Source organism: Verticillium alfalfae, genomic scaffold, assembly GCF_000150825.1.
Source record: "Verticillium alfalfae VaMs.102 supercont1.12 genomic scaffold, whole genome shotgun sequence".
In the NCBI taxonomy this organism is placed as follows: Eukaryota; Fungi; Ascomycota; class Sordariomycetes; order Glomerellales; family Plectosphaerellaceae; genus Verticillium; species Verticillium alfalfae.
The window spans coordinates 556,861-580,212 of record NW_003315027.1 but is presented as its reverse complement, the minus strand read 5'-3'; the positions used below and the strand labels follow the sequence as shown (position 1 = coordinate 580,212).

At 53.9% G+C, this 23,352-nt stretch overlaps 9 protein-coding genes and 1 non-coding gene across 10 annotated transcripts; 5 read left to right on the top strand and 5 right to left on the bottom strand.

Moving 5' to 3' along the window:
• Positions 1-618: 618 nt before the first annotated feature.
• VDBG_08410 (conserved hypothetical protein) lies at positions 619-1,769 on the bottom strand (the record flags this gene model as incomplete). The annotated part of the gene is made up of 3 exons (XM_003001319.1): positions 619-1,367; positions 1,419-1,616; positions 1,669-1,769. The coding sequence occupies 3 exons, from the start codon at positions 1,767-1,769 to the stop codon at positions 827-829; spliced, it is 840 nt and encodes a 279-aa protein (XP_003001365.1).
• Positions 1,770-2,241: 472 nt separating this feature from the next.
• Positions 2,242-3,084, top strand: VDBG_08409 (het-c; the record flags this gene model as incomplete). The annotated part of the gene is made up of 4 exons (XM_003001318.1): positions 2,242-2,389; positions 2,452-2,510; positions 2,592-2,710; positions 2,790-3,084. The coding sequence occupies 4 exons, from the start codon at positions 2,242-2,244 to the stop codon at positions 3,082-3,084; spliced, it is 621 nt and encodes a 206-aa protein (XP_003001364.1).
• A 1,717-nt stretch (positions 3,085-4,801) lies between these two features.
• VDBG_08408 (conserved hypothetical protein) lies at positions 4,802-5,692 on the top strand (the record flags this gene model as incomplete). Its single annotated transcript, XM_003001317.1, has 2 exons — positions 4,802-4,944; positions 5,002-5,692. 2 exons carry the CDS (start codon positions 4,802-4,804, stop codon positions 5,690-5,692), a joined length of 834 nt encoding a protein of 277 aa, XP_003001363.1.
• Positions 5,693-9,168: 3,476 nt separating this feature from the next.
• VDBG_08407 (conserved hypothetical protein) lies at positions 9,169-10,825 on the top strand (the record flags this gene model as incomplete). The annotated part of the gene is made up of 3 exons (XM_003001316.1): positions 9,169-9,886; positions 9,937-10,646; positions 10,682-10,825. 3 exons carry the CDS (start codon positions 9,169-9,171, stop codon positions 10,823-10,825), a joined length of 1,572 nt encoding a protein of 523 aa, XP_003001362.1.
• Positions 10,826-11,247: 422 nt separating this feature from the next.
• Positions 11,248-12,517, top strand: VDBG_08406 (mannose-6-phosphate isomerase; the record flags this gene model as incomplete). The annotated part of the gene is made up of 2 exons (XM_003001315.1): positions 11,248-11,544; positions 11,594-12,517. The coding sequence occupies 2 exons, from the start codon at positions 11,248-11,250 to the stop codon at positions 12,515-12,517; spliced, it is 1,221 nt and encodes a 406-aa protein (XP_003001361.1).
• A 639-nt stretch (positions 12,518-13,156) lies between these two features.
• On the top strand, positions 13,157-13,894 carry VDBG_08405 (predicted protein; the record flags this gene model as incomplete). Its single annotated transcript, XM_003001314.1, has 2 exons — positions 13,157-13,215; positions 13,267-13,894. The coding sequence occupies 2 exons, from the start codon at positions 13,157-13,159 to the stop codon at positions 13,892-13,894; spliced, it is 687 nt and encodes a 228-aa protein (XP_003001360.1).
• Positions 13,895-14,379: 485 nt separating this feature from the next.
• On the bottom strand, positions 14,380-15,375 carry VDBG_08404 (pectate lyase B; the record flags this gene model as incomplete). The annotated part of the gene is made up of 2 exons (XM_003001313.1): positions 14,380-14,808; positions 14,860-15,375. The coding sequence occupies 2 exons, from the start codon at positions 15,373-15,375 to the stop codon at positions 14,380-14,382; spliced, it is 945 nt and encodes a 314-aa protein (XP_003001359.1).
• An 825-nt stretch (positions 15,376-16,200) lies between these two features.
• Positions 16,201-18,553, bottom strand: VDBG_08403 (tryptophanyl-tRNA synthetase; the record flags this gene model as incomplete). Its single annotated transcript, XM_003001312.1, has 14 exons — positions 16,201-16,543; positions 16,628-16,665; positions 16,714-16,997; positions 17,141-17,169; positions 17,231-17,301; positions 17,370-17,502; positions 17,559-17,630; positions 17,684-17,714; positions 17,790-17,805; positions 17,857-17,908; positions 17,963-18,005; positions 18,077-18,254; positions 18,310-18,348; positions 18,443-18,553. 14 exons carry the CDS (start codon positions 18,551-18,553, stop codon positions 16,201-16,203), a joined length of 1,440 nt encoding a protein of 479 aa, XP_003001358.1.
• A 747-nt stretch (positions 18,554-19,300) lies between these two features.
• On the bottom strand, positions 19,301-21,193 carry VDBG_08402 (conserved hypothetical protein; the record flags this gene model as incomplete). The annotated part of the gene is made up of 3 exons (XM_003001311.1): positions 19,301-19,592; positions 19,646-20,571; positions 20,714-21,193. The coding sequence occupies 3 exons, from the start codon at positions 21,191-21,193 to the stop codon at positions 19,301-19,303; spliced, it is 1,698 nt and encodes a 565-aa protein (XP_003001357.1).
• Positions 21,194-23,102: 1,909 nt separating this feature from the next.
• On the bottom strand, positions 23,103-23,214 carry VDBG_15180. The gene has a single exon. It is a non-coding gene; the product is annotated as a tRNA-Ser (tRNA).
• Between the last annotated feature and the right edge of the window lie 138 nt (positions 23,215-23,352).

Genomic DNA, 23,352 nt, shown 5'->3' with positions numbered 1-23,352 from the left:
GTTATGCTTGGTACGGATAAGACAAGACGAGAGCGGGGTGTGTCCATTTCGAGCCAATTCTCCTGAGATGGAGACAGACATGGCTTGGATATGTTCAGGCATAGTCAGAGGAAGACATGAGCCAAGATCAATGCGGTTGGTGTCAAACGCGCGCACGCGAGAAAAGTGAGGGCAGCCAAGATGGATCTAGGCCTTGTCATGGCTCGCGATCGGCTGTCGCGGCCGCGCGTTCGCGGGGCAGGAAGATCCCAGAGAAATGGAATCCGCGCCGGCCCAAGCAGATGCGGGCAGGCAATCTGGAGGCAGCTCTGGCCAGGCTGAGCGTCGCTTGCTTTTGCTTCTCATCGAACAGCCAGTCGGGGGTTAGGTTGATCCTAGGGAATGAGGGGCAGCGATGATGCACGACAGAGATGGCAGTAGCAAGGCGGGAATTGGCTTGGGCTTTAGCTCCCGCACTGACGTCATCGGCGCAAATCCTCCATGCCGATTTGCCGACCGTTGACACAACCTTCAGCTGCTGCAAGTGCAGATACGATCACAGGCCAGCTCCTGCCCGCGTGAGGAGTGAGAACACACGTTGTGGGCAGGTGCTACGAGTGCAGTGCAAGCCTGCCTTTTTTTAGTTCATCATGTCTGCCTGCTGGGCACGATGCCCTTTAGTTGGCAGCGGCGACAATCTCGGAACGGCTTACAACGATCGGTATCTATTGGCACATGCTAGACCTGATGCATCTTGAACAAATTGTCGTTCCTTCCTGGTTTCTCTGTGTTGTTCCTTCGAAGTGTCGGCGCGCTGCGTCTGGAACCACGAATGATGGTTTGGCCTTCAGTAAAACAACAGCGCTCTCACCTCGACACTCTGTCTGTCCTCCCTCTCCAACTCTCCCGGATCCTCGAATGCGCAATGTGGCACCCTCCTAGCCAACCCATCCTCAACATTCGAATCGAAACACTTGATCAGCAGCACGTCGTCCGGCGTCATTCCGTACTTGAAGTACCACTGGTGTCTCGCTGACGGCAGCACGGCCCACGTCTCGTTTCGAGATCCGTCCTGGTACAGCACCTGCGCCGCAACGAGGTCCTCATCAGCCACCGAATGCGCTTCCGCCACAGCCAGCGGGTCCTTGAACACCGTCCTGATGGGCCTCCACACGTTCACGATTTGATAGCGGCGCCGCAACAGCTCGTCGGCCTCGGCAGCGGGCATGTGTTTGCGGAGGACCAGCTCTGCGCCGTCTGTGGACTGGTCAACGTGGACTCGATGCAGAGGCCCTTTCTTTGCGGCGTTGCCTTCACCGAGAGAGTGCCAATTGGACGGGCCACGGCGTACTTGATGCCCAAAAATGTGGACGCGGGTGGCCCCGGTGCTGGTCATGTCAGTGAAGTTTCCCGACGACTTTCTGCATCGATACACCTACAGGTCTTTGTAGAGCTGTTCCATCTCGGCGTAGTATGCACCTTTCAGTGCCGCCACATCTGTAAAGTCCTTTTCCTGGCTCTCGTGCTTGAGATACTGAAACCCATGGCTATTGAGGCTGTAACGATCCTCGTTGCCAGAAACGTCAATAACCTGCACCTCGAAAGGTACGGTGGGCCTTTCATTGGTAACCTTGTTTCTGCAGGAGGGCTGTCAGAGAGGCTCTGTTTCATGGTTCAGGGATGCATTACCCCCCAACAAGAACAGGAACCGGCGGAGATCCATCGCCAGGGTCATGGTAATAGTTCAGCTTGGTTCTGACATTATGCGGGCGAGCGGCTTCAAGAGCCATTGGTCTGGTTGGCGGCTAGGAATCACTACGCGATAAGGATGTACTATGCGCGACCATGATGAGGATGGCGATTTGCTTCGTGCCACGATGAGGTGCTACTGGAATTGCTGGTGAGGGGCAGCTCCAGACTATCTCGAGGTGCCCCGCCATCAGTGATGGTGTGCCCACCATTGGCCCGGAAGTCAGGGACCCTCCTCCGCGAAGCGTACCCTCATGGACCGTCCCAATAGATCTTGAACACTGTAATTCAGGCGGTTCACCTCGATTAATAGTCGACACGCGCACTGTGTATCCCTGACAACGCAATCGACCCCACATTGCCGCAGCTACTCCTCGACCCCTCCAACGTCTCGGTCTCGACCATCCCTCCGAGCTTGACCGCTCCATGATTCCCTCCATTGCAACCTCATCTTGATTCTTCCATACTCGACAACACTTCCCGAACCAAGACAAACAATCACCAGCCGCCATCATGTCTGCCATCACGATCCCCCCCGGCGGTACCATCGTCGACACCTTCAAGAAGTCCTTCGTCGACGTCCCAGTTGATGCCGACAAGAACAATGCCATTGCCACCGCCGAGTTCCTTGAGGCCACCGAGTCTCTGACCACCATCTTTGGTGCGTTTCTCTTGTTCGAACCACTCCGTCGGTCTCAGATTACCATGCTGACCCTTTCGCAGATGTTCTCGGCTCCGTCGCCTTCTCCCCCGTCAAGTCTGACATGCTCGGTAACGTCAAGGTACGTGCATCCCATCCCAGATACGAGGCAGCCAACAATGCAGCCTCCAGCCAGCTCAAGTTAACCGTTTTGACTCTCCAGAAAATCCGCGACCGCCTCCTCGCCGCCCCCGCCGAGTCCCTCGACCTCCAGTCCCTCGTCCGCGCCGAAATTGCCTCCAAGAAGCACGTCGCCGCCGAGGGTCTCCTCTGGCTGACCCGGTACGCCGCTCCCTCCCAACGGTCACTGAAAACATGGAAAGGAGCAAGGGGGGAAGGAACAAAGCTAACACGCACACAGCGGCCTCGAGTTCACCTCCATCGCCCTCTCTAAGAACGTTGCCAACCCCTCCGAAGAGCTTGCCGACTCGTTCCGCGCCGCCTACAGCAACACCCTCAAGCCCCACCACTCCTTCATCGTCAAGCCCATCTTCAGCGCCGCCATGAGCGCCACGCCCTACCGCAAGGATTTCTACGCCAAGCTCGGCTCCGACGAGGCCAAGGTCGCCTCCGACCTGCGCACCTACCTCGCCGCCCTCGAGAAGATTGTTGCCATCCTCAAGGCCTTTACCGAGAGCAAGGAGGCCAAGTGGTAGATTGTTGAAGACGTTGCTGCGTCAAGGCGGATGTGAAATGTGGGACGTGCATAATGTGGACATGACTTGTTGAAAAGAAGCGATGTAGTTGTGGCATGCTCGTGGGAAATACGACTGTGTTTTGAGCACCATGTGGAGTGTTGATAGACAGCTTTAACGACGGAGCGCCTTTTGGCTGCCTGATCAATCCTGGTCTTCTCAAAATACTCCAAACTACTGGGCAGCCAACATGCCTCCTGATGTTACCGTCACTTGGACGTATTTCGAGTCGATAATTTTACGTTGAAGGCCTAGTCAACGCAAGCAGTGTCTGTTGTCGACGAAGCGGGGAGGCAGCGACGTCTTTGCCTGAAACTTTTACTTGCGCTGCGCACAACACCTCGCATTTGGGCACGTGCTTTGAATGAATGCGTGTCATCGTTTGGCTAAAGACGTGCACTCGATCATGCCAAGTGAAGGTGGACCACCTCCCATGCAATTGAAGGCTCCGCAATAATATTTCTTTGTTTGAGTTCGTCTTGACAGCTTTCTTGAGGTGTTCATTCCACCGCACAACCATTTCCAGCAGGGCGGTAATTTTGATAAGGGTGCCCTGTTGGCGCCGACGCTGTTTCAATGGGAGGGGATCAAGTGCCGAAAAGATGCATGTATTCTGTTGCTGTATTTTGTAGCTGGCTGCCTTGATCTACAGTGCAGATGTGTCTGTAACCAAGAGACGCACTGGACACATTGGCTACCTGGCACCATTTGAGCGCCATCGACCAAGTGAAGGCCACTACTCACTGTTCCAACTCGAAGACGAATATATTTGTAAGCGGGGAGCCGACAGAGATCCCATGGCGCAGTCGTCGGCAATAATATAGATACAAAGAACTCGTGCACAACGAGAAGCGATGACTACGTATCCAAGCGATCTGGTGACGGTGGTGGTGTTAGCGTGATATTATGGTGAGGTATCCTGCTGTCAGGAGGCATCTGTGAAGCCAGGGAACAGGGGGTGTCAGAGGCCTGGTCTAGGGGCTGAGATCAGGGGAGCGCTTATATAAGAGCAGCGAAAGGCCCTCGTCTCCACAGAGAGCTAGCGTTCAGGTGTGTTCTAACGCCCTACCAAGCCTACTTAATAACGGACTGCGGAAATTGCCTGCGGATAACCTCTTCTCATCCTCTCGCTCTCACAAGTACCTAGTCAACCAAAGTGGCTTGCTCGCGACCACCCCTTGTTCGTTTATACCAAGGGCGTCTGCCATCAGTCGGTCCAACCAGTATTGTCTTTCCGCAAGCGATCGGGCAAAATTTGTAACGTGCAATGGTAAACTTTCGGTTTAGTGTATGGCCAAGGAAAAATTTGGTCGGCTCAGAACCACATAAACGAACTGCTGATCAGCCGCTCTACCCAACACTACCATGCCGTCGATCAATCTCCCGTGTCGAGATCCAGAACCAACCTTCGACCAGCTTACTTTTCACAAAGCTGCCCGCCGATATTCGACAGAACATCTTCGTGGCAGCTTTCGGCGAACGGACGCTTCACGTGGATCTCATCTACGACGAAGCCAATCCTTTTGGACCATTGACGGAACACAAGAAATGCAATGGACGGAAATGCAAAACGAACAGGCCAGTGTTGTGCCCCCAAAATAATGTCGCAAGTAACAATCCATGGCGCTGGGAGGGCTGCGTCTGTCACCGGAATCACCCGGACCTCCCGCCAACCGGCATGGCTCAGCGGTTCGTCTGGCGAGGCCCTTGGTTTGACAACTTTATGCCGAGTGATGGTGGATTTTGTAACTGTTATGAGAGCCTGTCGCCGCACAACCGCGAGATCGGCATAATGGGGTTTCTCGTAAGCTGTAGACAGGCGTGAGTATCCCGAAGTTTGTAGATGATGCGCTCGCTGAATTACTCAATGCACCACAGTTACTTCGAGACAATCGATATCCTCTACGGTACCAATATCATCATGTTGAGAAGCGAGGTCTTGATGCTTCATTTACCCGAGCTACTTGTACCGCAGCGGCTGGAAAGCATTACATCTCTGGAGCTCCTCATCAAGGCACGTGAAGTCAATGAAGGCCAGCGCGCCGTCCGCCAGGACTTCAGTCATCTTGCCGTGATACTCGAACATGTTGTTGCATACTGCCGACACCGTCTTAGAAGCTTGTGCATCTCTCTACAGGGCTCGCCTCGAAGTCCTCCTCACACCTTTTTTGACGGCAAAGGATCACCGCTGCGCATGATCGACGAGTTCTACCTGTCGATGGAACCCCACCTCAACATGAGGGTAGAGATACCACAGTACCTCTATTCTACCTATACGGGCCACACAGTCACCCTCAAAGCGCAGCATTCTCTCGAGCTGAGAGAGGACAAGGATGGAAAGCCTCTTTGGCAGTCTCCATGGCGATGTTTCGACAGCGTGGGAAAGAGGGAAGGGGGCCGACTGTTGGACGAGCCAGAAACGCAATGGCGCAGCGTTGGCAACTATCCGCGCCCACCATTGCAGGTGCCAACAGAGGGAAATGCGGACAAATGCATACCAAGTCTTGGGTACTGGATATCCGAGGGTGAGCCGGATACGACACCACGCCGGGAGCATATTTGTTTTTGACGCTGGGATGTGAAATGGGCTTTTACTTCAGCTCTTCGTCTTGATGATCACTTTTACACTCGCCTGTAGAGCTTCAGGGTGGTGCTGGTTATGCGACAGATAGTTCGAATGCATGTGAAGTAGTTGACATATAGGCAAGTGTGAGTTTCCGGAGCCACGGTTGTGGCAGCACTAGCGGCGGCAACGACACGCTGGTGGTGCTAGTGACGGCTGTAGCAGTAATTGCTGGTTCAGTGATAGGCTACTCGCCATCAGTGCGAACAAGGACATAGTAACCAGGATTGCACCGCTTGCCGCCCGAGCCGAAACGTTTCTTTGACCGGCCTAGGCTCGCTAGATACCCGGCTTAGACCAGCAATAAGCGCTCCTTGATGTACTGAATTGTGCTTTGTTGAATCCATCAAGTCGAAAAGAGCTATTAGTCTTTCCAGAATATCACAGAGAGTGCCAGGCTGGGCTGGGTTTGCTGCCTGGACAGCTTTGTGTGAGCTCAAAAAAACAAATACATGTTTTCCGACCTCTAGGCCAGATTGAATAGCCGAGACACCGAACCTCAACATAGCAAATCGCAGTTGTATCCAAAACCGAGTGCCCCGCAAATTGATAACGATGAAGAGACCACCATCTTTGGACTTGCATAGCGCGAGGACCGTCAAGAGGTACCGTCTACAAGACGAGATTGCGATACCTACAGCAAGCGATGACGACGAAAGCTTCCGCCAACTTGAGATGCGCGCACAGATCTGGGAGCAGAAACAACGACAACGTGAGATTGCCTCCGAAGCATTCGAAAATGAAGACGGTTTTGACACAGATGCCCCTATGATCGACTACCCTGAGAGTGATCCAGAGACTGAATATGATTGTCTCTCGGACCCCGACGATGATATAGACGAGGTGGTTGAGCTTGAACAAAGTCTGCACGACATGAACATGCAATATTCGAACGATCCGGCAAATTCGACCGAAAAAGATCGAAGCCCGCATGTTGAGCATCGCAAATACGCGAGGAAACCCAACCCCAACGTTCCGTTTACGCCAAAAAGCCATCCTGGCTCTCTTGGAAGACAACAGATGAACATCCATTTTGCGCCGAAACGCGAGGAAATAGTGGCCTCACCTGTCCAAGCAGTCTCGGTCATGTCTGTAGGCTCGCGATACAAAGCCTCGACATCCTGCATACTCGGTATAGTCCACAACACAATTGATCGCATCAACACTAGTTCATGAACGTGCGGCTGACGCAGCTACTCTGGCGACAGGGGATGCAGAACATTCAAATCTGTGCGAGCCCTGCTTCAGGTTTGCATCCAAATCGGAGCAGTGTGGTATAAGCCAATGCGGTGACCATCAGCTTGATGATCCCTCACTTGGCTTCCTTGCTCTGGGCCACAGCTTCACCATAGACACAGTCAGCGGCTTGTGGCCGTTGCGGGAGTTCGTGACTTAAATCCACTTGATATTTACTAATACGAGTTCGTTGTTTACATGGAAAGTTGAATTTGTTCCGAGGCTTAGATTTTCAACATCCGGGAGACCTTGTCTATCTTCTGCGCATCCCATCTCCTATCCCACCATGGGAAGCCTCTGCTGAGTCAATGACCTGAAAGCGTCCCGAAGCAGCTTGCAGTGACTTATTAAATGATGCTTGTCCTCGGAGAGGCCGAAATCAAGTCATATTTCGCCGAGCACCTTCTCGAGCTTCGGACATCGGACATGGATCCTAACGACCGCGCATCAAGATCCGCCACGCCCAAGAGCATTCCTGGAAAGGAAAAAGGCACTTTATGCAACATGCCGAAGAAACTCACTCTGACTCGCGGTGTTCAGTTGATCTGCCTCGTCTTCGTGGCAAATTCGTGGTATAGGATACGGTTCGAGAAGACAACATAAGTTTAAAGCGCCACGGCGACCCTGCTGTCGATACATTTGAGGCTCTCCAGTAAACTAGCTACATAAACACTCTGGTGACCCCGAAAACACAGTCAGTCCTGGCGGTGCCCTGCCGCAATGTCCTTTCGCGTAGACCAAGACCGAATGCTAAGATATTTGGTGCCGTACGGCCGGAAGTCCTGATTGACTGACTCGTTGCCACAACGAAGGCTTGCAAGAGACTCCATCCCCCCTGGGCGGTCATGACCAGCTGACCTTGGTGCCTGACTTTGAGAGGAGCCGAGAGAGTGCATCTGGACGCGTCGAGCACGCCGAGTACGCCGAGGCGAGAACTTTCACTGTTGCAATTACCCAGAGCGCAAAGCTAAAACATGGCGGACTTTTGGTTGCGCGACAGGACAGCAAACTACTTGTCACGCTTGACCGTCTTATCGAAAAGCGGCGGTGGCATGTCACATATGGGCCATGTTACGATGGTTTAGCGGATCCATGAGCTGTGTCCTTTCGTTCCCGTTTATAAACGAGAATGAATGCGTTGAAATTGGATCTGGGCATCGGATCCGAAGAAGGACAAGGGGCGGGGGGGCTACGGGTTAGAAGCACGAGGGAAGGCCGTTTTGTTGCATTTATTGGTGTATTTTGCAAGAAACATTTGTTAGGCAGATCTCGTCAACTTTGCCAAGCATGCGCATAGACATCACGTTCTACAAGGCCTCGACATCGCCGTCGCTGACCGACCGTGTCTCTCTTCCATGCTTATCCAACTATAACCTCTCAGCGCCAGCGATCTGCCAGCACGCCGTCCAACCGTGGCAGTATGAACAAGATTACTTGTTCGTCAACGAACCTCAGTGGTCGATGACCCCGCATACCATATCAAGGTCCGCCGTTGTTCCCTTCAAATTCCTGTCACATGCGATACGCGATTCATGTGCAGTGAAGGTCCTCTGATGCACCCCCTGACCTGCTGCCCGATTAGTCCATATACTGGGGGGCAATGGCATGACAAACGCTACATCCTTGCGATGATCTGAACGAAAAGGGTCCAATAATCCACCCTCAATCGGATGTCATCCCCAACTTGCCTTCCAAGCCGCCCATTCGGCACACTCACCTGAAGGTGCCCTACCACTATGGCGGGCCATAGCGAGCCATCGCGTACTCTCATTCGCTGGACACACGCGTCACCTCATTAATTGAGCCTAGGCCGTTGTCCAACGGCACGACAGAGGGGGGGCCTGAGCAAAATGAAGCATATCGAAAGCGCAATTGAGGATCTGATCGCGCCGTTATCGCCTCAGCCCTTCGGCCGACAGCCGGCCCTGCAGGTGCTCGCGATGGTTGCCGTCACTAGTTCCCCCCGTGGCGTTGACATGTCTCGGCACAGGTCCTTGTCCCATTGTCTCTTATATCTAAGCTCCCGCCATGCCGGCACCTTTGTGATAATGATTCTAGCCCGGCACCAGTCGCGGTCGTCTTGTCGTCACTCTCTGAACATCAGCTCTCTATCGTGAGCGTCCTATCCTTGTTTTCTTCTTTCCCAAGCAACACATTCATTTTATATCTTTTTCTTCGGGCTGACCATGACGCGCTTCGCCCTTTCATGGCTTTCTGCCGCCGTTCTCCTCGTCTCCAGTAGTCTAGTCAGAGCCGAGGACTGCCAGTGTTCGCCGGAGACCCAAAGGGTTACTTATATCGTGGTTGAGATGCCCGATCCCCAATCGACTCAGTCTTCTTTTTTATCTACTCCCACGCCTGTTTTCTCCAAGCTTAATGTCAAGCCCACTGCAACCGCGCATACTGTGCCGACGAAGCCTACCGATTTCCCTACTGAGGGTCCTTTTATCGAGCCTCCCAAGCCCGACACTCACCCTGACAACACAACGCACACTTTTGGCCCCTGCTCGGCTCCAGGCATCGACCGCAGCGACCCTATCAACATTGTGCCTGCGCAGAATGTTTCGCTCTACTATTCGTCCTCGGATGAGGAGGAGCCGGGCTTCATCGGCATGAACCTGACCATGAACAACCCTACTGTCGTTCTGGAACACATTGATTCTATCAGCAACGTCATCTGCAACAACCTTACAGTCACAGTTTTGTTTGAGAATCTCGAAGGGTTCAACGAGGCTGTTAAGGACTGGAGCGACGATGAGGCATTTGTCCTCATCACCAACCACATGGGTAACTGCAACGCAGCCCTTGAGCGCGGCTTCTTCCTCGCGTCCGGCGTGTCATCCAATGCTGAAAAGCTGGCTGTCACTGTTAAGGCATCCAGGAAGGAACTTGCCAGCATCGCAGGTCAGTGAATTGCTTTCATGTCTCGTGACATGCTGCTGACGCCTTTTCAGAATCTTGCGAGATGGCCTTCACATCTCTCCCTGCCGCATCTCTAACCCGACGTCTCGTTCTGGACCCCAGCATCTCGCTTAGCTTCGCAGAGGGTCTGCCTGAGAACACTGTGCTCTTCTCTGACGGTCAGTACATTGACGTCACTGCCGAAGAGGCCTGGTTCCAGTCCACCATCACGTTCTCGGGATACCTCAAGTACAACTTCTGGAGATTCCGCCTTGAGCACCTTTACTTTGATCTTGATGCCAACTTTGCTTCCTCCGCCGCTGTCTCGGCCGAAATCAGAGCATCCTTTGCCGAGACCATCCGCTACTCACCGGATGTTCTAGCGTGGTCTCTCGTCGAGGTTCCCGGCATCGTCTCTCTCGGCCCAGGTATTGCATTTGGCCTCGCTCTTGACGTTGAGGCCACTGCGGCCGTCGGTCTTCATGCTGGTGTCGACGTCAACATTCCCGCCGGCAACGTGCATGTCGACCTTCTCGACGGCTCCAAGTCCGGCACTTCTGGCTGGGAGCCTCAATACAACAGCTACGCCAACATCTCCCAGGCTGCCGATGTGCGCCTCGATGTTGGTGCCGATGTCACAGTCCAGCTGGCCTTCAAGCTTCTCGGTGGCCTCGTCGACCTGTCCAGCGCGTCACCGCTTCGCCTGGCATTGCCAACAAGTTCAAGCTGCGCGGTGAACAGGATGCCTGGGTCGGAGGCACAGGTGCGCAGATTGACGCGGGCTTTGAGGTTCCCAAGGACGGTCTCGTATGCGCCGAGACGAACGGTGTTGAGTTTGCGTCGGACTTTTACTTCAACGTTTCGGCGTTCGCGACCAAGTTCTGGCAGCGGGATCTGTACAATGTCAGGGTGCCATTGTGGGATGTTTGCTACAGCTTCTGATAAGATGGAGGCCATGAGATGAGATATTCTAGTTCTTAATGTAATGTTTATTCCGTCATCGTGATTTTGCAAGAGGTGCGTGCTGCGCGTGCCGATGAGTGGCCCGGAGAGTCAAGTCCGGCCCGGCTCCAGTGCTGTGGGGCCGGCCCCGCCGAGACTGAGGAACTGGGCCCCGAGCCCGCTGCCTATGCCCAGACGTCAATGACGGAGTGTGACGTGAACTGAGGAAATCATGGTCGCGCGAAGACAAGCAGGCTCCTGGAAGATTGCGTAGACATTTAACAGCTCCTGCTGCTGTGAGAGAAAGCCATCGTCAAGGTTCATCCGAACATCCTCTCCCAGAGACTATCAAACAGTACCACGGCCTTTCATTCAGCCGGCCACTTTTGCATTCCGCCTTTTTCCATCCAAAGACACTCATCATGCCGTCCACAGACCGTATCTTTCAGCTTAGCGGCACATGCAACAATTACGATTGGGGCAAAAAGGGGAGAGACTCCCTCGCTGCCCGCCTCTGTGCCAATACGCCGAATACAGATTTTGAGATTGACGGTGATCAACACTACTCAGAGATGTGGTTCGGCGACTACCCAGACTTTCCTGTCCGTGTTCTCTCCACAGGAGAGCTTCTGGCAGATGTCCTCCAAAAAAATAATATGACTTTATTGGGGGACAAGGTCAACAAAGAACTCAACAGACAACTGCCCTACCTCCCCAAAGTAAGACTTCCCTCCCCTCTGTAAGGCAAATCCGTCCTGACATCCAAAGATTCTCTCTATCAACAAAGCCCTTCCCCTACAGATGCATCCGAACAAGGAGCTGGCGGCCAAGCTCCACAAAGAAGACCCCCAAAAGTTCACCGACCCCAATCACAAGCCCGAGATCGCCATCGCACTATCTGATTTTGAGGTCTTCGCCGGCTGGAAGCCGACCAAGCTGATTGCCCCGCTCTTCAACATCCCAGCCCTCCGCGCCTTCATCCCCAACGCCACCTCTCCGTGGACGCAGTCAACTCTGCGTGAAGCTACGCGCGCGATTCTCCTCGCGAATGACGACAAGGTTGTTGCGGCACAAGACGCCCTGGCGCAGCTCTCACGCGACGACCTCGGCGAGAACAAGTACATCCTCGATCTGTTGCCCCGGCTAAAGCGGGACTTTGGCGCGCAGGATCCCGGCATCCTCGTGGCGGTCGTCTGCATGAATTTTATGAAGCTCAAGGCCGGCGAGGCGTTGTTCATCCCGGCCGACGGCATCCATGCTTACCTCTCCGGCGACATTGTGGAGTGCATGGCACGGAGCAACAATGTGCTCAACACGGGCTTCTGTCCCAAGGGCGATCGGGACAACATCGACTTGTTCAGCGATGCGCTGACGTTTGCTGTGCACCGCCCGTCGGATGCAGTTCTTCCAGCGAAGCGAAGCGAGCGCGGCACAAATCGCAAGACGCTCCTTTACAGGCCCCCGCTCAGGGAATTTGACATGCTCTTGACGAACCTGCAGGAAACCGATGAGGAGGTCATTTCAAAGGGCCAGGGCCCTGGCGTTGCGATTGTTACCAAGGGCGAGGGCGTCCTCGAGGGCGATGGCCAGGGGTTTGATGTGAAGGAAGGGTTTATCTTTTTCATTGCGCCGGAAGTCGAGGTGAAATGGCGAAGCAAAGGGGGGTTGCAAGTGTTCACGACGGTCGTGTAAGCATTATTCCGATTACAGACGGGGGCTTCCAAAATACTTGCTATGCAATAGCGATAGTTTGCTCAAGCCAGAGCCATTCTGAAGGGGATTGCTATTTTAGGCTTACACTGCACAAGATGCAGCGTCACATAATGCAGAATGCTACCCAAACGGGATGATTGAACCTCAGAACAAGGATGTGTGATTCAAGGTCGTGGTGGACACTCGCTGTGCCGCAGCCAGCTGTGGCCCTAAAAGGATGAAGGATTCGGATGGCGGTCAGAGCCTCAAGTGATTCATGCCCCAGTTACGTCAATCTCAGTCGCGATGGCCATTCTTGGTCCACGTCCCCTGTGCGATCGCCCGCAGCGAAGGGTAGATCTTCACCCGAGGTTTGGTGTTCAAGGGATGTGGGGTGCCATATGACGTCTTGTTAGCCATCCTTGGCTAAAAAAACATAAGCCATTGGAATCGTGCCGGAAGGCGATCACACTGTATTTTGCAGGCAAATTGGTCAGATACTCCAGTCATCGCGCGGGTACTACTATATCCTCTCTATAATAATGACAGTGCTTTATTGCTCACCCTCTGTTCAAAAGAATTGGTTCCAGTGTAACATCTTCCACGGCTGTTATTACATCTACAACACGTATTACCAAGATGCTGCAAACATCGACAATTCTACTTGCCATTGCACCCTTGTCTGCCCTCGCACAGTGGTGGGTTCTCATGTCAAATCACCACTGGCAAGTAGCTAATCAGGTATTCAGGGACACCAACACCAACTTCACGTTCACACTCTACCCTTCTGATGCGGGAGACAGCTGCGGAAGAGGCGGACAGGGGGGCATCACCCTGACCACCGAGACGATACCCCGACACGAAACCTGCATTGACGTCGAAGAGATATTCGGAGGTAACCGGCGGATGGGATTCATCAACGACACGGTTTCTGAACGGATCACCTACGGCAACGGCGTTGATGTGGACAGGCTGCCACTGCCGGGCATTGAGTGGTCCATCACGAGCGACTCAATTGACTACGACCCAGCTAAGAATTGGTCCGTCATTTGGTTCGAGCAGCGCAACCAGTCCTCCGACGGCAAGTCTGAAGAAGGCAAGGACGGTCGCTGGGTTCTCGACACCTATGGCGCGAACAACGAGTGCCAGAGAGACGACGTCGAAGAATTTCCGTGGTACGAGACCAGTTGCCAGACTGGCGAGACTGGCCGGTGCGAGTCCGTCCCCCACTCCATCAAGAGCATCAAGCTGCGCCCATACCTCAAGTACGACTTTGGCGACTGCCAGACCTGGGCTAAGTATGGCGCTGCTGCGACGTTGGTGCCCCGGGTGTCTGCCGCGATTGTCATGACTATGGCGTTCTTCTTGTTCCTGTAGAATCCCTTATCTGCAGATGCTGTGTCAGGCATTGTGGATGTTGGAGATGAAGTTCAATAGTTCTGCACTGCAAGCGACGGCGTGTAATGATGCGACCTGTGTTGGTTGCTTTAATGTAAGGCGGAGTGGTCTTTCACAAAAACGATTACCAGAGAACACCTCATAAGGCGTATGAAGGTCTTGGGCAAACGTGTGCGATACGCTAGATGTTACCTCTGATTACTTTGGCCATCGCCAAGTGCGTTTTCAAGCTGTGGTTCAGGACCTAGGCCAAGACCACACCTAACCTGTTGGCACCCTTCCTCGTCATGCCAAGTTGTTTCGCTTTCTCTCGCCGATGTTACGAACCATAATTATCATGATGAGAGGTTTAGAAACTTGTTGAAGATGAATGATGTATATTGTATATCCACTAGAAATTCATATTCCACATCATCTTCCCATCGCACTCCACGCTGAACTAGACCATAGTATCTTGTCGACGATCAGCCAACGACTCCAGTTCCAGCCTGGCTCTCGATCAAGTCGCACACACAACTAGCAGCATCGACATCATAACTGTAAGGCGGTGCCACAAAGCTGCCCACTTGCGTAATGTCAATGTCCGAGTTGACGTAGACATTGTTCCGCTCGACAGCCCAGCCCTCGAGTTTCGCGTCGAGGTCCGTGACGATGGCGCGGCGCGTGTTCTCAAAGTACGTCGACTCGACGAGGACTTGCGCGTTCTCGCGCGAGTTGACGCCTGATGTCGGATTGTCGAGGTAGCACGAGCTGTAGATGTGGCCGGTGCCGAAGCGGATGGAAGGCAGGCGCGAGTTGACGTTGATGAAGCTGTTGTGGTGGTATGTCACATGCATTGTGCCGGCGTCCTGCTTTGTGTTGCTGCTCGAGTGGCCGATGAGGGAGCCCTTCCACTGATCTGCGGTCAGATACATTCAGGGACATGTAGGTAGAGGAGAACTTACGTGGTCGTGGAACTTGGTCCACGAGACGGTGACCCAGTCCGATGCACGCTTAATGTCGAGCAGACCATCGTAAAAGTCCTTGTTGCCGACGATGCCCGCGTTTGAGAGATCGAGATGGTCGATCCAGATGTTGGTGCTGCGCTCAGCCTCAACAAGGTCGCCGCCCCGGGGCGCCATGCTGAGATGAAGGTTGCGAAGGATGATGTTATCGACCTTGTACAGCCGCAGGCCACCTCCGGTTAAGCCGGATTTGGCACCGAGGCCGAGAACCGAGGTGTTGTTCTCTACACGGAGGATGCCGCAGCCATCGATGATTCCACTGACGTGAATAACACCGCTGTTCTTCAGAGCCGCCGTGAACTGGCTGCATGTGGTCACAACAACAGGCGGGGCATTGCCTCCGCCAGTGGTGGCAGCGCCGTAGCCAACAAGCTCATCGACAGCAGCGTTTCCACACTGGGCCACTGCAGCGCCGACGGCAGCGAACAAGGCCAGAGCGATCTTGCTGTTGAGCATGTTTGCAGAAGCTCACAGGATATGAAAAGACCTAAGATGGATGCCGGTGATGGATTTCGTAGGTTTGAGAGGCTGGTGATGTGGGACTCGACGGCGGCTGATGAGTGGTAAACAGTTATGGGTAGACTCAGAGTGAATCTGTTGACCTTTATACTAAAATTAAGCCGCACAATGTTTACCCAGACCTCGAATGTACTCCAATGCCGACTTGCCGAGTGTTGAAATCTGTGAAGCATCTTCAATTATCCACCAGTGTTAGCATTCATGGCGCGATAGCCTTGTTGTTCACGCATTACGATTTGGCTGGTGGGAATGGCACAGTGGTTAAAAGCGATTGGATTTGCATGAGCGATGGTCAGGAGGTTCGATGAAAAGTCCCCAAGTCCGCATTGACAGCCTTCTACAGATGATGTGCCACCCCTGATGGATGAGAGAAACAAGGTTCGGCCGTCTCGGCACCAACCTAGGCTTTCCCGAGCCATCTGTTGTTCAGCCCAAGTCGGCGATCTGCCGCTGACAATCGAGCGGTTATAATATGCCGCCAATCAAAGTCTCGAGGTAGATGCGATGGATCTCGTGGGGTAGTTGCGTAATCCTTGTCTTATGCAGAACACGCGCATGAGGCTGCTTCCGCGCTCCATTCAGTAATGATGTGAACACCCTCGGCAGCGATGCCGCTTGTATTGACGACCTTCCAGTTGTGGGAGCACAGCAGCAAGCCAAGCCCGAAATGGACATGAGGGGTGTTGGAATTGCGGTCATGTTTCGAGGGAATCATTTCTCCATCAAAAGCCTCTTCGGAACATGGTATATTGTCTTGCAGTCCTATGACGACGCAGGCGTCGCCTCGGTAGGAGCAGCCGGCGCTTCAGCGGCACCGGCATCCTTGGCACCCTTTTCTTGGGCCTTGGCCGCCTTCTTCGCATCAATTTGCCTCTGTTTCTCCAACTTCTTGAGCTGGTTCTTTGTCAGCTTTCCATCTCCCTCACCCTCGGCCTTGCCCTCGCCATCTGCTTTAGGCCTGACCGCCAGGTCGGCGAGGCCCTCTGAACCGCGCCAGACCAAGGGACGACGAGTCATAAACTGCGCGACAGTCTCGTCGGTCACCTTCGCCCTCCTTCTCCTGGAAGCCCTGTGCAGAATTTGGACAACTCCTCGGCACACCTGGCTACCGTCAGTGGTGTAAAATCCTTCGAGGGGCGGGCAACTCTTACCTCTTCTTGATTTCGCCAGTCATCCATCCTTGCCCGACCTGTAGTCCTTCTCAATTTGGGCTAGCTCCTCGTCATCCTATGACCTGTCAGTGAGTGTGAAGAGCGTAGGGGGGTGGACCCGTACCTCAAGGAAGAATCGAAGGTATTGATAGCTGACATCGACATCGGGGTTGGCTCCCAGCGCACGTTGCTCTTCCGCCGTCTCGCGTCCCCCGCTGTAGGCGTACTTGTTCATCTTGGACAGGATCTGCTTGGGTGTGTCGAACATGAAAATGGCAGAGGATGCGACAGATGCCGACATCTTAGAGCCAGGTCCCTGCAGGGCGTCGAGGAACCGAGAATGGATAAGCGAGGGCTTCGCGTACTTCAGGCCTTGGCTGATGTCTCTGGTCAAGCGGAAGTAGGGGTCTTTTGAGAATTAGTATGAGGTCTACGATGTGGCTGCTTGAGTTGCGAAGCCCATCAACAGTCGAAGTACAGGTCAAAGAACAGGCCAATATGGTTGAGGAGTGACGCTAACATGGCGACGGGAATCATTTAAAAGAACTCACCTTGGTCAATAGCACAGGGAATGAGGCAACTGGATTGCGTTAGTAGCTATATTGTATCAGACAGGACATCATGTTGGTCAGAATTCATACGGAATCTGGCTGGAGCGGGCTTCATCCGCGCCGAAGATGTGGGGAAATGACGGGGCGAAGGAGGCTGATGCCTGAATGGCAGCAAAGTGCACCTGCACACCGTTAGTGAAAGTCGGCAGCAGAACCTTGTTTTTCTTACTTTGCCGATAGAGGAGCTGCCATCAAAGCCAAAGGCCGCGTTGGCAGTGTTGACAGTGATCCTCTTGGATACCTTGGAGATGGTCTCGTAGAACTTGCCGCCGACGTAATCGTAGTCGTTGAAGAGGAATGTCCTGAACAACACTGGTCAGTATGACTTCAATGGTCCACCCACTGGTATAGCACAAACCTGTCAGGGTTGAAGCCAATGGCTAAGATGTCCTTGGCGTTGGACTTGGTGTATCCCTTCACTTCCTCGACGCTTTTGCTGGTTAGCCCAGTTCGGCAGCAATAAGTGTGCAGCTAGCAACCTACGTTCGCTTCTCGGAGAAGAGGAACTTCTCATCTATGAAAGTGTGTTAGTCCATAAACGCAGCTACATCCGTCTGTGAGTTGGCGTAGCGCAAGCTGCGAAACGTACCATCCGTCATCATGATCTGCAAGATGTCAGTCGTGCAATGGGAATCGCATGTTCAGTCTCAACATACCACAAGCGGCGCATCCAATACATCCGACAACCACTTGGTAAGCGTGAAGGGGCTGATACGTTAGTCGCCACCTTTCGACTTTTCTACAAGTCCACACGAAACTCACATGACGTGTCCAATGTGCATCGAGTCAGAAGAGGGACCTCGGCCTGTACACAAACTACATCAGCACACGATTCTACTTCGTACTGATCACCGATGCCGTATTATTTTGGCGTACCTGTGTAGATGAAGAAGGGAAGCTTCTTCTCGTATCGGTCGAGGATCAGGTCGAGGTCGCGGTGGGAGAAAACAACGCCTCGTCGGAGGAGGTGGTGCGGCTTAACGCCGACAACACGTTCGAAACGCTCGAGCATGGCCTCGTCAATGAGCTTGGTGCCAAACTCGTCCACAAGTTTCTGTAGTATACGTCAGTCGTCTCGATTGGATCGTGTAGGACGGCGAAAGTTGTACCCTGTAATCAATGGCCTGAATCTTGCCATCTTCGCCGACCTGAATAGATCAGCCCTCGTTCACCACTCTGTCGAGCCAGCAGCCTGGGTGCATGGCCGATTGCCCGCTCCATGGTCTGGCACAGAACACTCACAGCACCAGAAACATTCCAGGGATCGATCTTCTGCTGCGAAGAGTCGGCAGGAGCCCCGCCTACGGCGGCGGGCGGGACCTCCTGGGCGGGAGCTTCGGGGGCGGCAGACATGGTGATGGCCGCAACGCGGGGTCGATACTCGTGCGCGTTGGCAGGGTGCTCGGAGGTCGCAAGCGACGAAAGTCGTGTCAATGCTGTCAGACACTTGGTCCTTACTGAAGGTCTCAGCAAAAAGGCTTGCTAGAGCTCGCTCCGAAAGCAGTCGGGAGAGTAGGTACGGTGGTAGCGACACGTCGCGGACTTTAAAGATCGCGGAGGAGGGGTCCGAACTTCTGGCCGCAGTCGTGAGTCAACGGCAGGTGGTGCGAAGTGGCAGGAACAACCCCGCGGCTGACTAAGGAGCTTTCGGTCAGGAGTCACTACCCCGCCTTCACCGAGTTGTCGCAGTCAGTAACATTGAGAGCTATGTTCTCGTAGATTATTTGTTCGCCGAGAACAGAGTTAGGAATACAATCTTTCATCGGGCCGGCCTGCAATAGACGCTTCTTTTACCATTTGTCGATGTCGCAATTTCGTTGCACTTCGCATCGACGAATCCCGTCGAGGACCCGTACGATCAGACCTCTATTTGAGGCTTGCCAGCACGATTCTTGACATATTCAACGCCCCGTGACCTTTATTGTACAGCTAACTGTTAGCAGAACAACTACCAGCGGCCTTTGATGCCACCGATGGATGTCAATTCGAACGTGACATGCTGTCGCCAATGCGGGTGGCTGTCAAGCTCGCGCCTAAATCAGCAAACGATAAGACGTTGAGCATTGCCATCTCCATCAAATCAGGTGGTTTTCCTATAGCTCAGAAAGTCGTCATCAGCTTGGGAAAGTCATCCGCACTCGCTTTCAAGTCCTTGAAAATAGCCTCTGAGTCGCTTCCGCCTAGATGCTTCATACGATCGACATCGCCATCCTCCAGATCCTTCAGCACCTCCTCTGGCTCCTCCTTGCCATTCTTCTGGTCCTTCTGCTGCGGCTCAACGGCCTTGTCAATACCGCTGGACTCGCCAATGAGCAGGATCTGCGCGTTGGGGTAGTCAAAGTGCGCCGGTTTCGAGGGTAGCCAGCGACGGCCCTGAAACTCGTCTTGGATCCTGCAATCGTTGTCAGCAAGGGAATAGCGATGTCGGAGCAAGCAAAGACTGACTCCTTGGAGAAGCCTGGCCCCTCGGGCAACTGCGTGTTCGCGGGCGAAGGTTGCTCGGGGTTCTTCGTGCTCAGGATAAAGCTGCCCTGCTCCTTGACACCCAGGTCCTTCTGTACCTCCCCCAGCTCCCCAGGCAGGGTGATCATGTACGCCAGGTGGCTATCGCGCCCGGTGGTGGTGATCACATACACGCCCTCGGCGGCCGGCGTGGCGGGAGGCGTCGTGCTCGTCCCCTGCGTCTTGGTCACGTTCTCCGCGCCTTGCAGGAAGGTCTCCTTCAGCTCTTTGAAGCTCGCGCCCGACTTTTCGACAAAGACCATGAATCGATCCTTTCCACTCTGAGGGAGGACCTTCTTCGGCAACGCCAGCAGACGGCTATTGCCCGCGTCGCCGATGGGGCCCTCGCCGAGACGGGCATCCCTGGCGAGAGGTCGCAGAATGAAGTAGCTGCGAGCAATGTCGTTGACCTGCTCAGGCTCATCAATATTGACACGTGCGCGGATGAAGAAGTAGATGAGACCCTTTTCGAGGATGCTAGAGGGGACGTCGGGGTCTTCGTGGGGCTTCTCGGCGGTGTCGCTTCTACTGGTGGGCTTGGCATCGACCTTGTTGTCTCTTTCCTTGTCCTCATTTTCCTCGTCCTTGCTATCGCCCATTTCCGTGTCGTTGTCATTCTTCGTCTGTTCATCGGCTTCATCGTCGCGTGACTCGTCTGTTGTGGTTGTGGGCTTGGACTCGCCACTCTTGGCAAAGCTTTCTTCAATTGTCGTCTGTTTCCCATCGTCGGCCTCATCTCTCTTCACGCGTTTTGCGTCTGGCGAAGCCCCATTATCCTGATTGTCAATGACATGCTTCTCGCCGGCAGCCGCATCACCGTGAGCGCCGTCGGCCTTGGCATGGGTGTCGTCAGATCGTGTCGCGGCCATCTTGATGATTGAATTCTGTAGATCTCGAATGTTGACTGAATACTGGCGACGGGAAGATGGATGTTTCGTGACCGACGAAGAGAAGATAAAATGGTAGATCCAAGCAGCTCGAGCGAATGGTGATGTCATCTCAGCCTTCTACATCATCCACCTCCAAGCGCGCGCGGCACGTTCCCATGGCAAACGCGTCCTGCGCGTCGCGTTTCTTTTTCTTTTCTTCTCTTCCGGCCCAGTCAGCCGTTGAGTCTCTCCATGACAAGACCAAGACGCCGAGGGACGCGTTCATGAGCGGCAGGCGGAACTTCAGGCCGCTCTTGGCCCGGCTCCAGGCGCCGGCGCCCGTCCAGAAGAGCACGAGCCCGAGCGTCGGCAGGCTGCCGCGCGTCGAAGGCCAGGCAAGCATGGCGGCGGTCAGTAGATACCAGGCGCCGACGTAGCGCATGTGTCTGGGAATGTCGTCTTTGAAGGGCACGATGGGGTAGAGTTTCGCTGCCGAGAGCTGCGTCTTCCGATAGGTTCGCGCGTGCAGGGTCGGGAGTGCGTCGCTCAATCGGGCTACTGCCGCGATGGTGAAGTGGAGAGAGAGGACGATGGCCGGGAGAGCAGCGAAAAGAGACAACATCGTGGATGGGTTGTAGAGGGGGAGCCAGAGAGCCAAGGCCAGCGCTTCTCGTCGAAGGAGAGGTCAGGAGGTCGAAGATGATGCTTATCTCTTGTCTTGTCTGGTCTGAGCGCGCGGGTGAACTCTGTCCTACAGTGCGGTATTGCGTTCCATGCCGACGTCATTGACGCGAACTCGGCAGCGATTGGTTGTGTCTCATTCACTTCTGCTTTTTCGCGATGCTTGCAAACGACGCAGAACTTGGGAACAGACTCGTCGCGATGTCATGCATCGTTTCTCGGTCTCTAGAATTCTGCGTCATACATGTCATGGGGTTCGGTCACAATGAGGCATCATGAAGAGACGTCTCTCATAAAAGAAGGCGACGACTGTTTAATTGTCCATAGTCCCGGTGCAGAAACATCATGAACAAGACTGGATCGCTCGCTAGGGACATGCATCAGCAGGCTACCATCAACTGACATTGGCAAGACCGACATGGGGAGATGCTCAAGAAACCCAAACCACGGCACTGGTTGGTGCAGACAGGAAGGGCGGAGTGCCTAAACAGGTCGGGATGGGGTTTGTATCGAATTGTTCTCACACTTCATCTCGTTTTCATCAACTCAGCGAATGTAATTCTGACATCGTGTACTCTTCTCTTGACATCAACTCCCACCTTGCGTCCGATAAGATCGCTGCCATAGATCCTCCACTCGTACACAAATTTTTCATAGCTACCTACAAAACCCGACATGCCTTAGGTGGCGGCCGTGCGTCAAGATGACCCTACTGCCAGATCTGCAAGATCCTTATGGAAGGCTTCAAATCCTGTGCTGATCCGAACCCCCGTTCCAAAAGCCCCAGGAGAGTCAAGCTCGGCCTGCCGAGCCAGCTTCTGCCCTCCAGGTGCAACAAAGACAAGGCTCTCCCCCAGCATTTTCCGAGGCAGAGTAGCTAACAGACTTCTTTCTGTTGAGAAACAGCCAGACATCTCGATCATTATCGTGCCGATGCGTGTTTACCTCGAATGCGTTTTTACCTCGAATGCGTGTTTACCTCGAATGCGTGTTTACCTCGAATGCGTGTTTACCTCGAAGAGGATGGCGACAAGCCCATGTCACTGACAAGAGCATGCGACTCATCAGAGATGAGTCGGTCCTGAGCCATGCTGGCCTTGTCTTATGAACCCGACCTGCAGTGGATCATTGCCCGTTTCTTCAAAGCTTGGATGGGGAAGTTGCCAATGACTGCTCGGCAGCCGGTGCCTCAACTCGATGAAAATCTGGCGGGTGCGTCCCGCCTGGCTTGTCGATGTGGAAAGGAAAGCGTCAGATCTTTGGCAAGCAGTGCAACCCGTTCGCATCTCTGGCACTGTCAATTCATAACGTAGTATCATCGGCTCAATGGGGACGTGGCCGTTGGCAACGGCCACAATATGCGACTGATCCGTCTGATAACGGTCACTAGATCCCCTTGCACCTCTTTCGTCTGCGAATATAACCAGCGCGAATTGACGTACGACAGTGGCCGAAACAAGTTGATTTGATGGCCATATGCAAGGCACGCTACTACGGCAAGACATGGATCAAGAAGAAAGTTCAGACGTGGGGACTTTTCACGCTGTGGGCCGAATGGAAGGACATGAGTGCCTGTCGCCTGGCAAGCCGTCATGTGGAGAAGTCGACATGGGAGAACCTGGAGCTGAAGAATCTGTTCTTCATGCTTGGCTGGGCAGCCGTAAACATGTTCTCGTCAAGAATAGGGCTTGAGACTTTGCATCTTCCCTTGCAATCCTTAAGCCGAGGACGGGTCATCAATGTAGTAGGTGCCTTGAGTTCCTTACGTAGGCACCTAAGGTAGGTAGGTAAGCAGTCAAGATCAATAATACAGTGCTCCATCATGAAGCATGGAACGGCAAAAGAATTAACGACGCCTGCAGGATTCGAACCTGCGCGTGCGAACACAATGCCTGGTCTATCGAGTGTCCGAGAACGCTCATCAATAGCAGGGCATCGCCTTAACCACTCGGCCAAAGCGCCGCTGAATGATGGGGGAGGTGTGCGGAGACGTTATGACCCCGCACGAGGGAGAGGTGTTACGTCTGGTGTACTTCATCATGCCGGTGGCTGTCGGCAACTTCTTCCTTGGCGTTGTTGCAACCGCGGCGTATCGTTCCC